Source organism: Trematomus bernacchii, unplaced genomic scaffold (assembly GCF_902827165.1).
Source record: "Trematomus bernacchii unplaced genomic scaffold, fTreBer1.1, whole genome shotgun sequence".
NCBI lineage: Eukaryota > Metazoa > Chordata > Actinopteri > Perciformes > Nototheniidae > Trematomus > Trematomus bernacchii.
Window position 1 is genome coordinate 2,884,873 of NW_022987611.1, and position 13,714 is coordinate 2,898,586.

At 40.7% G+C, this 13,714-nt stretch overlaps 1 protein-coding gene across 1 annotated transcript; it reads right to left on the reverse strand.

Annotated features, from left to right (window-relative positions):
- Positions 1-4,817: 4,817 nt before the first annotated feature.
- LOC117483645 (zinc finger protein 135-like) lies at positions 4,818-11,407 on the reverse strand. The gene is made up of 7 exons (XM_034132030.1): positions 11,230-11,407; positions 9,012-9,214; positions 8,181-8,282; positions 7,949-8,038; positions 7,675-7,785; positions 7,268-7,391; positions 4,818-7,159 (listed from the first exon to the last, which is right to left on the reverse strand). Exons 1-7 carry the CDS (start codon positions 11,246-11,248, stop codon positions 5,199-5,201), a joined length of 2,610 nt encoding a protein of 869 aa, XP_033987921.1. The 5' UTR covers positions 11,249-11,407; the 3' UTR covers positions 4,818-5,198.
- Between the last annotated feature and the right edge of the window lie 2,307 nt (positions 11,408-13,714).

A 13,714-nucleotide genomic window follows, 5' to 3' on the forward strand; every position in this document is an offset into this window, starting at 1 on the left:
CTCAAAGCTGGGTGAAGGTATTGATGCACGGATCAATGCAATCCTTTACAACAGCATTCCACTATGGTTGGGGATTGTCTGTAAAAAAAGGGAGGGAATAATCTTAAACAAAACAAGTGTCGCAATATAGGGAAACAAACTGTGACAAAAACATATCAATTAGATCAGAATCAGAATACATTTACATTGTTACAGCAGAAAAGAGCCAAAGACCAGCCTAATGTTACTTAAAGTATGCATCAAAAAAGTATTTAAAGATTTAAAAAAAAGAAATTATAATAAAAAAAAGTTACACATTTTACAAAATACACATCCTGTAACAGTTTAGAGGATTTAGCAGCCTGGTATATATTACACAGTTTTAGCGGCATATATAATATATATATATTGCACATGGTTGGTATTTAACAACAAGGGGTGTTATAGTCTGTGTTGTAGTGTGTGATGATTGGTATTTATGGAAACATTTTACACCTTTCCTTCAAGTACTATACGTTGTAGTTACTTGTGGGTACTTAACATGAAATAATCACAGATACTATCCTTTTACTCCATCACATTTCAAAGAGAAATAGGCTATTGTTTATTTTAACTCCACCACAGTAATATCCATCATCAGCTTTACTTTTTAGATAAAGATTTAACCCACAATTGATCATAACAGGCTTCAAAATACATATATTTGTATATATTACCAAGTGGTTTCATGTACAACCCACAAAAGTATCATGCTAAATTAAGCTCTGTTAGCTTGGATATCACTAGATCCTGTTACATCAGCGTAATATAAAAGTACATAAAGATTTATGTGTACATTAGCATAATTACTAGCTAGCTGCTAGCTGCTAGCTGCTAACTGCCACGGCCGCCTCGTTTAATATCAAATCCATCATAACAATCCAGTACCATGCTGTCATGAACGCGCAGTGCTGTTACCTGTACGCAAATTGGACGTGCTTGATGTGAACGAGCCTTTTGGGGGGCGTGGTTTAAAGTTGCGCATGCGCTATGAGCGAACATACGGGTACTTCTCAGGCATGACGGGTAATCTGTGACGTTTCGCTCTCTCTTAAAAGTTGGGCCATTTTGTCTTCATGCGCCAATGAGCAAACTCTCATAGGAATGAATGAGGCCCCGCCTCCCACGCTGTATCCCAGTTCTTATTATACATCCATTGGTACTGCCTGGATTCAGCCATTTTCCGTCAAAGATTTGGGAAATTGGTCCGTGCGCAAAGAATTGTGGGTAATTTAAGACCGCCGAGGATACACATGAGCAGGCCTCGAAATTTCCTGCAACGAAGAATTCAGTCCTCGGTAGAATTCCAAGAGCCGCTTTCACACCAAGTACTTTGCTGTACTTAGTGCCCAGCACTTAGTGCCAGCACTTATATCCTTTCTTAAGATTGTACAATTATGTTTTGGTCTGGCGTTGAACTTGTTTATAACATTTGTTTTTCAGAAACTTTCATCTGACAAACATATCTCCCTCCGGCCTCGCAGTTGACTGGATTTGGATCCCCATTGGAATTTAGTACAGATCGTGTTCACACCGGAATAAGTTCCCTGAGGGAAGATTACGCAAATGAAGCCGCGACGTCACTTCTTCTTCTTCTGCTTTGGCTTTACTGGCAGGCCCCAAACAACTTCACGGCGTATACTGCCACCCGAAGTTCCCGGCCGGAAGTCCCCGGAGTTGGGGACTGGCTTCAGTAGAAGCTGCTGGGACACCCAGCAGCTTCTACTGAAGCCTTACGAGTAAATCGCCAGAACGCCGACACCTCCTCATCACTCCACCGCTCCCATGTTTGTTTGTTTTTTGCCATAAGTTATTCTCTCTCCGTTGGTGCGCAGGGCTAATGCTAATAATGCTAATGCCAGCAAATACAATGGCGGCTTCACAAAACTTTTCAGAGTTTTATGGGGCGTGGTTTGCAATTCGCCCAGCCAATCGAAATTGGTACTTTTTTCTCCCCAGGATAGTACCACCTCTCTAGCAGGCACTAAAAATGGGGGTAAAAGTTCTCGGAACTAAGTACTCTTTTTGGTGTAAACGCAAAATTCCAGGCACTAACAGAACTAAACGGGAAAAGTACAGGTAAAAGTACTCCGGTGTGAACGCGCCTAAGGATCCTGTACATTGGATCAGTCCTTCGGCGGGATTCGATGACGTAGCATCCTTGAAATAGTGGCTCTGAAGGATCCTTCCTTAGGCGCTTTCACACTGGAGTACTTTTCCCCCCGTACTTTTCCCTTTTAGTTTCCGATAGTTCCTGGGATTTTGCGTTCAACACCAAAAAGAGAGCTTAGTTCATGAGAACTTTTCCCCCTTTTCAGTCCCTGCTAGAGAGCAGGTACTTTCCTGGGGAGAAAAAAGTTCCAATTTCTGTGGCTGGGTGAATTGCAAACCACGCCCCGTAAAACTCTGACAGGTTTTGTGAAGCCGCCATTTTAGTTGCTGGCATTAGCATTATTAGCATTAGCCCTGTGCACCAACGGAGAGAGAATAACTTATGGCAACACAAAAAAAAACATGTGGAGCGGTGGAGTGATGAGGAGGTGTCGGCGTTCTGGACCAATTTACTCGGAAGGCTTCAGTAGAAGCGGCTGGGAGTCCCTGCCGCTTCTACTGAAAGCCAGTCCCCAATCCGGGGGACTTTGTGTGGCAGTGGTGTTTCTCAATGTTGAGTACGCTTGCTTGGTAGCACTTGTCTTCCGAGTCCACTTGTGCAGGTGTGCGTCATATGAGAGGCCCCGCCTTACATTTTCCGCCACAGATTTGGGGAAATTGGTCAGTGCGCAAAGCATTGTGGGGATTTTAAGACCGCGGAGTCTACACATGTGCAGCCTCGAAATTTCTCGCTACGAAGTATGCCGGGCTCGGTAGAATTCCAAGTATGCTGGACATTGGAACAGTCCTTCGGCGGCACTCGATGACGTAGTATGCTTGAAATAGTGGCTCTGGAGCAGCATTACTCGACATTGAGAAACACCCAGTATACGCCGTGAAGTTGTTTGCGGCCTGCCAGTAAACCCAAAGCAGAAGAAGAAGAAGTGACGTCAGCGGCTTCATTTGCGTAATCTTCCCTCAGGGACTTATTCCGGTGTGAACGCAATCTGCTCTTTAGTTCCATGGGGGAACTAAGTGCTGGGAACTAAGTACGGCAAAGTACTTGGTGTGAAAGCGGCTCTTGACATTGAGAAGCACCCATTGTTTGTGCCTTTTGACAATTTCACTTCCATTTAAATTATTTGTAATAATTTATGTTGTTTTTAGTTTTCTCTTTTGAGTTATGTTGACCGTGTGTTCACGAATGTTATGAATTTAAGTATGACTTGTTTTCAGTGGCGACTCGTCATTAGGGGCAGGCACAGCCCCACCTATACTGTCAGCAGAAATGAATTATAATAATAATTCCAAAAATATGTATAACATATATGTTAACATATATTTTAAGATCATGTTTAGTCGTCTGATTCGTCTCGACATTGCTGTTTTAGTCTGCGTTCTTCTAATTAGTGTCTACAGTGTGCCTATTGAGCCGGGTTGAGCGATGTAGAAATTAATGGGTACTGTGAAAACTACACTGCGCATGCTCAGTCTTTTTGTATTGAATGTGTGCGGCAACAAATAATCACAAGTGGGGCAAGGTGCTTGCAACCCCACCAAAACGTCATCTCATAATTTATAGCTACAAGTATGTCTGCCGCGAAAAGTGTAGTTGTGAAGAGGAGACGAGAGAGAGCAGCGTATAGTGATTAAAAAATCAGTAAAACGGAAAGAAAATGAATGAAGTTGACCATCTACTGCAGCTTTGGTAAGTTCATTTTATGTCATATATTTTGTTGATCTACTGTGTTTTGCCTGTAGGCTATTGCTCTGCTGGATCGATTGATAATGTGACCTCGGTGATGAGTGTCTGTGTTTTCCTTATATTTACAGTCTATGGTGTTTAATTCTGAAGCATTACGGTTGTTGTTATTAAGTATTGCTTTGTGATGGTGCCCTTTACTCCATGTATTAAGGTGCATTACAATATGACATCCCCACGGTGTGTACGTAAATGTATGCGCTGAGTGTTGCTCCGTGTTCTTCACTCACGGCGCACCAGAAGCTTATATATAAACATCTAAGTTGTTCATGCCGCACCAGTTTTGTAGATATAAAAACGCCACTGCTTGTTTTATTTTAACCATGTATGTTTTATTTGTATTTCTTCTTTGCCTTTGTGTAATGTTTTTTGCTGAAAATGCCAAATGGTGAGTTTTGTTGGTGAAAAATGTTAACTATATATATTAACTTATATAATGTACATTTCTGGATTTTCTTTTTGATATTCTTACTTTCACTGTTAAAATAAACCTACCATTACAATTATAGTCTGTTCATTTCTTTGTAAGTGGGCAAACTTACAAAATCTGCAAGGGATCAAATACTTATTTCCTCCTCTGTATATAATATATATATATCAACTTCCTCTATCAAGTCATATGGTGGTTTAGAGCCTCTAACTGATGAATGAACACAACTAAATGTTAAATCAGAACTGACTATATGAAGACATCATTTCATTCATTAATTGTGTTATGTTATACTTGATCTTCATAATTTATCACATTAATGAGACATTCAATTAATAAATGTAGATTTTATTTGTTTTTATATACATCTACGCTTTTGGGTATTTTATACATTTGAGTTAATGTATAGGATGATATGAATTCACTTATCAGAGGGATTAACCCACTGTGACATTTGATGGATGACGTCGTTGACAGATTTATGTGCAAACAAATCTAATCTAAATTAAATGACACTTTACAATCAAATATTCAATTTATTTAAGAAAAAGAAATAAATCCCCCATGGGAATCACGGTTCATATCCTTTATACATACAAATCTTATGTAGAACTACAGCAAACTTTTGTGTAAAAAATACAAAGCTACATTTTTATAATGCACTATACAATTACACAGCTTCCAACAATCCAAGCTGTGACAGCCAGAGACAAGGACGCGGCTGATATTTTAAGCAAAAAGTCCTTCAACTGGAAAACCCAGTCCCAATTCCCCTTCCACACCAAATGCCCTTAAGCAAGGTTAAATCCTTAACAGTTCCTCAAGTTCTGGACTACATCTGATGCTGATCTCCTTAAATGGGGAAACATTAAACAGAACATCCCTATGTCTTATGGCCTACGCATGAACAAGTCTCCTGTGACGTTTTAAGCCATGCAAGCTTGAAAAGCCCTTGTTACATACTGCACATACATAAGGTCTTTCTCCAGTATGGGTTCGCATGTGTAAGGTAAGAAAACAGGATTGGACAAAACCTTTTTCACACACGTTGCACTTAAATGGCCGTTCCCCAGTATGGTATCTCCTGTGTATCTTTAATTCTGCAGCAGATCTGAAAGACTTGTCACAGTCGTCGCACTTGAAAGGCCTTTCCCCTGTGTGAATCAAAGTATGCCTCACCAAGGCGTCCTTGCCAAAGAATCCCTTTCCACAGTGCTCACATGGGAAACGCAACCCTTTGTGATGGAAGTTGTCATGCTTCAGGAGGCATCTTCTGGACGTGAAGGTCTTCCCGCACTGAGCGCAGGTGAAGATTGGCATTGGTTTCTCCGTCACAGGTTCTCCAGAGTGATGCACACGCTCCACGTGCCTCGTCAATGTCACACCGTGCCTGAATTTCTTGCCACATTCCCAGCAGAGGAATGGATACGCTTTAGTGTGCTTTTTCTGGTGCTCCACAAGGTCAGAGTACGATCTGAATCTTTTGGTGCAATGAGGACACTGAAATGGTTGGTAACCAGTGTGTTTCCACTCGTGTCTGATGAAACGCTTTAGACTAGCAAATGTTGTCTGACAGTGGGTGCAGGTAAAAGGCTCGATGGGATTATGGACGTCGATATAGTGCTTATGCAGGGCCTTGAACACAGGGAAATTCTCCTCACACTGGTTACACTGAAATGGAGTGTGGGATTCTTTGTGCATTGCCAATGCCTCAGGGTCCCGTACCAGTTTCATGCACACCTCGCAGTAGAGCGGGTTGTGAGTTTGTTTGTGGGAATCCAATGTGGACTTGTACTTGAAGGCCTTGTCACATTCATCACACCTGAAACAATGCTTAACATCCTCAGGCTGCTCAGGATCCACCTGCTGCTCATTGTAGCAAATGTTTCTTAAATGGAACCGAAATGTTTGTTTGCACTTAAACTCCACACTGCAGTGAGGACAGTAGAACGGACCTTCCAGCACGCTTTTGTTTACGTCTGGGCTTTTCTGTCCCGCTTGTCCTGTGTTGTCTGACGACAGCTCTTGGTTGGCTGCCTCACCAGGAAGCCCACTGGATGATTGTTCACCCTCGTCTGCTGCAGTCTCTTGTTCCTTTGCTTTTGTCTGATTTGGACATTTATGCTGCTGCAAGTAACGCAAGCTCTTATAAAACCTTTTACACACAGGACAAGAAAAAGGCAGCTCCTCTGAGTGTCGATTCATGTGACGCTCTAAGAACTTGGCACGAGTCACCACCTTGCCGCACACTTTGCACGTCCTCTCATCCAGGTCATTGCTTTTGGTTGCAAAACTTTTAGGGCTGCTGTTAGTCGCATTGCTGCCCTGTGTCTTTCCGGATTTCCTCCACTGGGACAGGTACTTTTTCATCTTGAGTCCACGGTTCTTTCGCACCGGTCTTTCCAACAAAACGTCAAATTCCGGATCAAGTTTGCCCCTCATTTTGCTTTGCACCTGAAAGTCTTTATCTTCAGGACATTTCTTTTTCCTCCCACGTCTATTTGGCTTCTTCTCCACACTGTTGAGCACCGTCACCTGGCCGTCCTCCCCTATCATGAGTGTTCCAGACGTCTCTTCTGCCATTTCACTCTCACTGGCCTCCGTGCCATCCAAACGATCTGTAACCACCACAGAGTCCATTTCTGCCTTCACCTCGCTGCCGAGACCAAACCACTGTGTTTGCACACACTCAGAGTTCACAGTTCCCTCCATGATCTCAGATTCAACCTCCATCTCTTGGCTCACTGTATACATGAGCCCGCTCTCAACATCTGTTTCTGTTTGCTCGTTGACAATCACTCGTTCCACAGGAGGCAGACACAGGGCTGACAAGATGCCACTGTCAACTATGCAAGACTCTGAAAAGAAGAGATATCATTCAACATTAAAATGCCAAATAAACCAGACTCGGATTGAGTATCAATAATATTCTGTGAATAGGCTAATTGAAATTGTGAGAAGCTCACCAATATCCTCCAACTGTCCAAGGTCTTTCTGAGAGTCCAGCAAGCTTTTGAGCTCCTGAGGTTGAGCGAAAGTATCCATGCATTCATTCAGAACAGAAGAGGCATCGCTGAGCAGAGACGCAATCTGACAAAGCCAACATGAAAAAGAATGTAAGGCAACAGTCCTGAAATGTCTTATTGTTAGGTCAAATTTATTTGAAAGCAACAGAAATATCATGACCCATTTAAGTTATTTACAACGCCACGTTATGAGTAAGTAAGTAAAACAAAAACCAAAATGTTGGTAGTTACAAAGCACAAAAACTAACAAAGTCCTCTGTGAAGCATAATGTCTTGAGGGTAGGAATATAAAGCACAGAGTTTACCACACACAGCATATTTCCACCTAGTTTTTCATTGACGTCTACCTGTTGGAGAGTTTGGGTGGGAAGGAGCTTTTCAAGTCGGGACAGAAAGAGCCACATCAGGGTCTGGATTGCTTTGTCGTATGTTGGGCCAAAGTCTCCCGGGAAAACATCCTGGAAGAGAAAGACATACTTGTCACCACAATGAGAAGAACTGGTCCACATTAAGTAAGCTTGGTACACAGCTAATTCTCAAAGGAGTTTGCATGTTCTATAACTGATTTAAGTTTTTAAAACATTCTAAAAATACATTTACAAAAAAATCCCAGGTACTTACCTGGAAGAAGTTTCTCCTATCCTCCGGATTTCTCACCAGGTTTTGGACAAGGCCCATGAAATGCGAGTCAGATATGTCTGCATTATCAGTCTGCAAGAAAGATTGGTAATTAATGATAGAACACCTCATTGCTACAGATCATTATCCTCAATGCAAAATATATAAAGGAAAGTAAAACCTCAACACACAAAAAACATTTGGATAGTTGATGTTGGCCAAAGGTTTAGCTCACCTCCACATTCCACAGAGTTCTAAGGCTCTGCATCCGGTCAAGATGAGGCTGAATGATCTGGGGGTCCGCAGTCTCCTCAGAGCGGCACAGCTCCAGAATCAGCTACAATCAGAGGTAAGCGGCAATAATGAAAAATGACTAGAGGAAAAGATGGCAGTCAAGAGCTGCTTTCTCTGTTTATTTAACGTGTCACACTGAATGTCTTCAGTCAAAGTAAAGCCAAGTCTATCTGTTGACGAGTTCAGCTAAACTCTGTCACAATCACACAGGCAATACTACTAGTGGTCCATGCAGTGAATGAGTGATGCTGGGTACAGTCCCAACATGGAGACAAAATGCAGCTAATATTAAAAGGGGGATGAAATGTTTTGTTTTTTTAAGTTGTAATATTAACAGAAAAGTTCAAAAGAAAGAAGAGATTTTATTTTGTCAACAAATCTAAAAGTTTGATCAATTAAAAAACTCCTTGGTTACATCCATGTAATCCAGCACATTGAAATAGCAACATCCAAGAAAGCATGTACAGAACACTGCAACTGTCCTGTCTGCAGGATGCAGACATACAGGTATCAAAGCCTGATCCAAGGACACAGATCCAACATTTGGCCTGTTCAAATAAAGTTTTTTTTCCCTCTACACATCAAGACACATTCCATGTCACTATGAAGAATGAGTCTAATAAGCACATTAAGTGTCCAACTGAAGAATATTAAAGAAAATGTAAATGCCACACAGACTGATGTATTTAGTTTCAATAAACCGTATCTATGTATTCCCACAAAAATCATCCTATTAGGTTGATTTTCAAAACAATAACCAACTCATCCTCACCCGTGCTCTGAGACCCAAAATGAGCTCTGCGCGCTGCCTTGTGCTGAGAAGTTGAGGAACTATCTCCGTAACCATGAAAACAAACTCCTCCAGCAGCCCATAATCCGACACAATTTTCTGCTCCACCGTCTGCCAGATGGCCGCAGAGACCAGCCGGATGGGGGGGATCAGGAGGCGCAGAGTGGAGAGAGGAAGAGAGGGACCTGCACACAGTGACGTACAATTAAGAAATGTTTTAGAAGATACCACTCTCACATTAGATCAAGACTCATTTAGTAGGTTGAGAAAAAACTGTCTTATAGAAGATAATATGGCACACCATGCCATTTCTGGACAGAGATGTTACTGAATATGCTTTTAATGCAATTATTCAATGCAAACAGCACCACAAACGAAGTTCTATTCGTCTCCATTTTTGTGGTAATGGATATCTTCAACCTAGACAATAGACCAAACTATCGACATGGAAAGAAAGTAAGTCGGGAAATGGGAAAATAATGTCATCACTTTCCCATTAATGCAGTTATTAAGTTGGAAGGAAACACAAGACGCACCACGGGAGACATGAAATAAATCCACAACTCAAACTGCAAAAGGATTATTAAGCATGAAGCAGAATCCAGTAAGAGATTTGCAATATATATTGCGGTAGGTAGCCATTAACATTTGTGAAGCAAGCGTCCAGCATCTTAGTCAGAGATGGAAGAAGAACATAAGTAAAAGTATTTTGTTACAAGTAAGGTCCTGCAATCAAAATTAATACTTAAGTAAAAGTAGAAAAGTATTAGCATCAAAATATACTTTAAGTAGTAAAAGTAGTGATTGTGCAGATTGGTCCATTTCAGAATAATATATATGATATGTTTTATAATGATTGATCATGAAAGTGTTCTCAAAGCTGGTAAAGGTGCAGCTAGTTTGAATGACTTTGTATACTGCAGGGTAGCTTGTGGATTTACTCCAGGAGGAACTAAATACCTTGATACCATATATACAGAACGCAGATAGGCATAGCCTGTCAGTTATTTTGATCTCTGCGATGTATTCTAATCTAGTTAATCATGGTAATATGTAGCGCTCGGATTGCCAGAATAGGTCAATGCTTGATTTAAAATGGTTTACAGTTTTTCAGGCAATTCCTGTATCTGGGAGATTGTTCCAGTTCCGTGTGACACGCTGGCTAAATACGTTCCGTCGTAGCTCTGTTGTGATTCTCCGTTTGAAGATTTTCAGTTCATGTCCCCTCGTTCACTTTCTGTATCGCATTGAGAAGAATATTTCTGGGTCCACTCTATAAAATCCTTTCATTATCTTAAATACTTGAATCAAATCTCCTCTCCTTCTTCTGTACTCAAGTTTTAATATTCTGATCCTGATATGATAAGTCTCTTAAATCATCTAAAGTCTGATTTAAGAGTTGATTCTATTTCACATCATTCATCCAAATCTGCAAAGTAACTAAAATAATTAAACTATTAACCTACGGATTGTAGTGGGGTAGAAGTGCAAAGTAACAAAACATAGAAATACTGAAGTAAAGTAACAGTCCCTCAAATTGTACTTAAGTAGAGTACTTGAGTAAATCTACTTAGTTACTATACGACACTGATCTTGGTTTATTATTGGAGCCAACTAAGATGATAAGATGAGATAAGATGTATGTTTCATCCCTGGTCTTGTGTACTGACGTGTGGTATCAGGTAATTTGAGTCAAGTAGGGAGTCTGGTCTCCTTCGGGAACTTCACAAAATACTCAACGAAAGGGTAGGCCAGGCTCGTAGAAGCGGCTACGTATTTTTTATTTCTTGACTTAACATAGCACTGAATGGAACTACATACAACAATACATGCATACACAACTGTTTAGTGGTTGTCGCAGTTTGTTTGATTCAGCACACACTAAAGTATCTGAGTGGGAGTTGTCTGAAGCTAGTTCCGTTAGCGTTAGCTCAGCTAGCAAAGCGACATTAGCACCAAAGCTGCCGCTTCACATTCATGTATGAATTAACCTAGCTACCGCTCTCCTCGGCAGGATGAGCACAGGTAGACCACCGCCAGTCTAAAGTCAATTTAAATGCATGATGTAGTAAGCTGTGTACAAAAACCGTACATTCCTGAGAAAGTAAGCAATGTCATTCCCGCGCGCGGGCTGCGTTGCGGCCTAGCCAAACAAATGAGAAATTAGAGAGTGTGTGTGAGTAAGTGCGTGTGTCCTCACCAGAAACACCTCCGTCCATCCTGTGTGACTGCTCTCACATTACACTCAAACTTAATAATGTCTGTCGCTCCACCGAAGCTCCAAGTGTTAACGTGTGTTGTGTTCAGGAGACCGATGCTACAGGCGATCTTTGTGCGTCAACGGTTGCACTGCGGTCCGTCCGAAACAACAATCCGACGGGAAACGCCAACGTGTTATGAGTTCTGCTCATTCCTTTTTGGTACCAATCTCTGTCATCACTTCTACAGCGCTGAAAAAAATTAAAAACCCCCCCCACTACAAAATCATCATCTTCTTTAATTGTATTATTATACTGTGAATATGTATATATTTGCTTTTAATGTTTAATTAATTTGTCTTTGTATTGTATTCTTTTTTAAATAAATGATGTTATTCTTGTACAATGACAGCCGTTAAAAAAACAATTTCCCAACTTCCCAAAAAGATCTGTCTTCTATCTATCTATCACCAATACACTGGTGGCGCGGCACTGTCTGCTGCCGGTCTACTATGTTTGTATATGTACATGTATGCGGAACTGCAGGACTGAGTCCAGAACAAATGTCCTTACGGGGACAATAAAGTATATCGTATCGTATTGTATCGTATCTATCTATCAATCTATCTTTTTAGGAATTAAGTTTGACTTATTCTATAAAATAGTCATTTAGAGAATGTATTTGTAAGAAATGACAACTGGATAAAAAAACACTGTTACCAGCCTGGAGGCTCATAAACTGAGGCAGTGATCGATCCATTTAAAAGTAGCATATTCCTTGGTGAAGATGACTGAATAAATGCTCCAATAAACATATAGGATTTGCTTACAAATTGTTACTAGGTAGATTGTATATGCTAATTGATTGGTAACACATTTTGTCTGTCTCACTGAGGAAGTAAAGGAGGTTTCCTTTAACATTTTATAGAGTATATTCCGCAAAAAAAGACACTGTAAAGAACATGTTTTGATGTTAAATGTATTGTTCTGTGACCTAAAAAACACGACCAGAGGCTTATATGCCAGTGCAGCGACCCATTTCTGTTATAACCAACATACACAGAAGGTTGGTGACTCAGGTTAAAAACAGAAAATCCAAAAGCATCTGTTTAAATGTATCGAATTTAACAGTTATTCTACGTACTCCACGGTTGATCACAAACAATCAGAGTGACAGTATATCAAACACACTTAAACTGGCTCTATTAAATGTCAGGTCTTTAGCAGGTAAATCATTTTTAATCAATGATTTTATCACCAAGCACAATCTGGATTTTATGTTTTTAACTGAAACTTGGTTAGACCAAAACAACAGCACAGCTGTTCTTATAGAATCAACCCCTCCCAACTTTAGTTCTATGAGTCAGGCAAGACTACATAAGAAAGGAGGTGGAGTAGCTATTTTGTTCAATGATTTATTTCAATGCAAGCAGACTATGTTTGGAAACTTTGCTTCTTTTGAATATGTGGCCCTTCAGTTGAAATGCTCCTTTCGAGCTCTGTTCCTAAACATCTACAGTCCACCCAAATACTGTGCAAGCTTTTTTGATGATTTTACCGAGTTACTGTCTATAGTGTGTATTGACTTTGACCGTCTAGTCATTGTTGGTGATTTTAACATCCATGTTGACAATCCTGAGGACAGAGGGGCTAAATAACTGTTTTGTGTTATCGATAATTATGAACTGACTCAGCATGTGAAGGGTCCGACACACAATAAGGGGCACACCCTGGACTTGATTGTATCAAAGGGTCTGAACATCTCTAAGCTTGTGGTGACTGATGTTGCGCTCTCCGACCATTCCAGTTTGAGAGCTCTATTTCCGTCCATACAGTTGTTAAGAAAGAGGTAACCACTAGACGTTACTTACCTGAAAATGCAGAGGAAATGTTTGTTCAGATTTTTTCTCCCTCAACTGCTCTTGCTAACTTCTCAGTAAATGAGCTAGTTGATCATTTTAATTATAAGATAACAAATGTCATGGATACCATCGCTCCCATTAAAACAAAGGAAGTATCTAGCAATAAAACATCTCCATGGAGAAAAGCCATGACCGTGAGAACAGCAAAAACTGAGTGCAGAAAAGCTGAACGCAGGTAGAGAAAAACAAATCTCCAGGTTCACTTGGAAATATATAAAGAGAGACTCTGCGTCTATAATCAGGAAATAAAAAAGGCACAACAGTCGTTCTTCTCTGACATCATTACCAAAAATAAAAACAACTCACGTGCCTTGTTTGCTACCGTCGACAGACTAACTAACCCCCCAGTGTCAGTAGCATCTGAATTTCTATCCACCAGGGCCTGCAATGATTTTGCCTTCTTCACTGACAACATTCAGAAAATTAGACAAGCAGTCAGTGCCTCTGCATCAGGTACAGCAAATGTGTGTCCCTGTGTTCACCTAAAGTCAATCCAGACATCATGACACAATTCCGTCTGATAAATGCTAAAGACCTGGAAGACACTATCCAACATCTGAAATCC

What these genes read in the sequence shown, in the direction of transcription:
- LOC117483645 (XM_034132030.1), bottom strand. An exon ending in CCACCCAAACTCTCCAACAG is followed by an intron (nt 7,392 to 7,674) that starts GTAGACGTCAAT and finishes TGGCTTTGTCAG; the next exon opens with ATTGCGTCTCTGCTCAGCGA. An exon ending in TGGACAGTTGGAGGATATTG is followed by an intron (nt 7,160 to 7,267) that starts GTGAGCTTCTCA and finishes TCTTCTTTTCAG; the next exon opens with AGTCTTGCATAGTTGACAGT.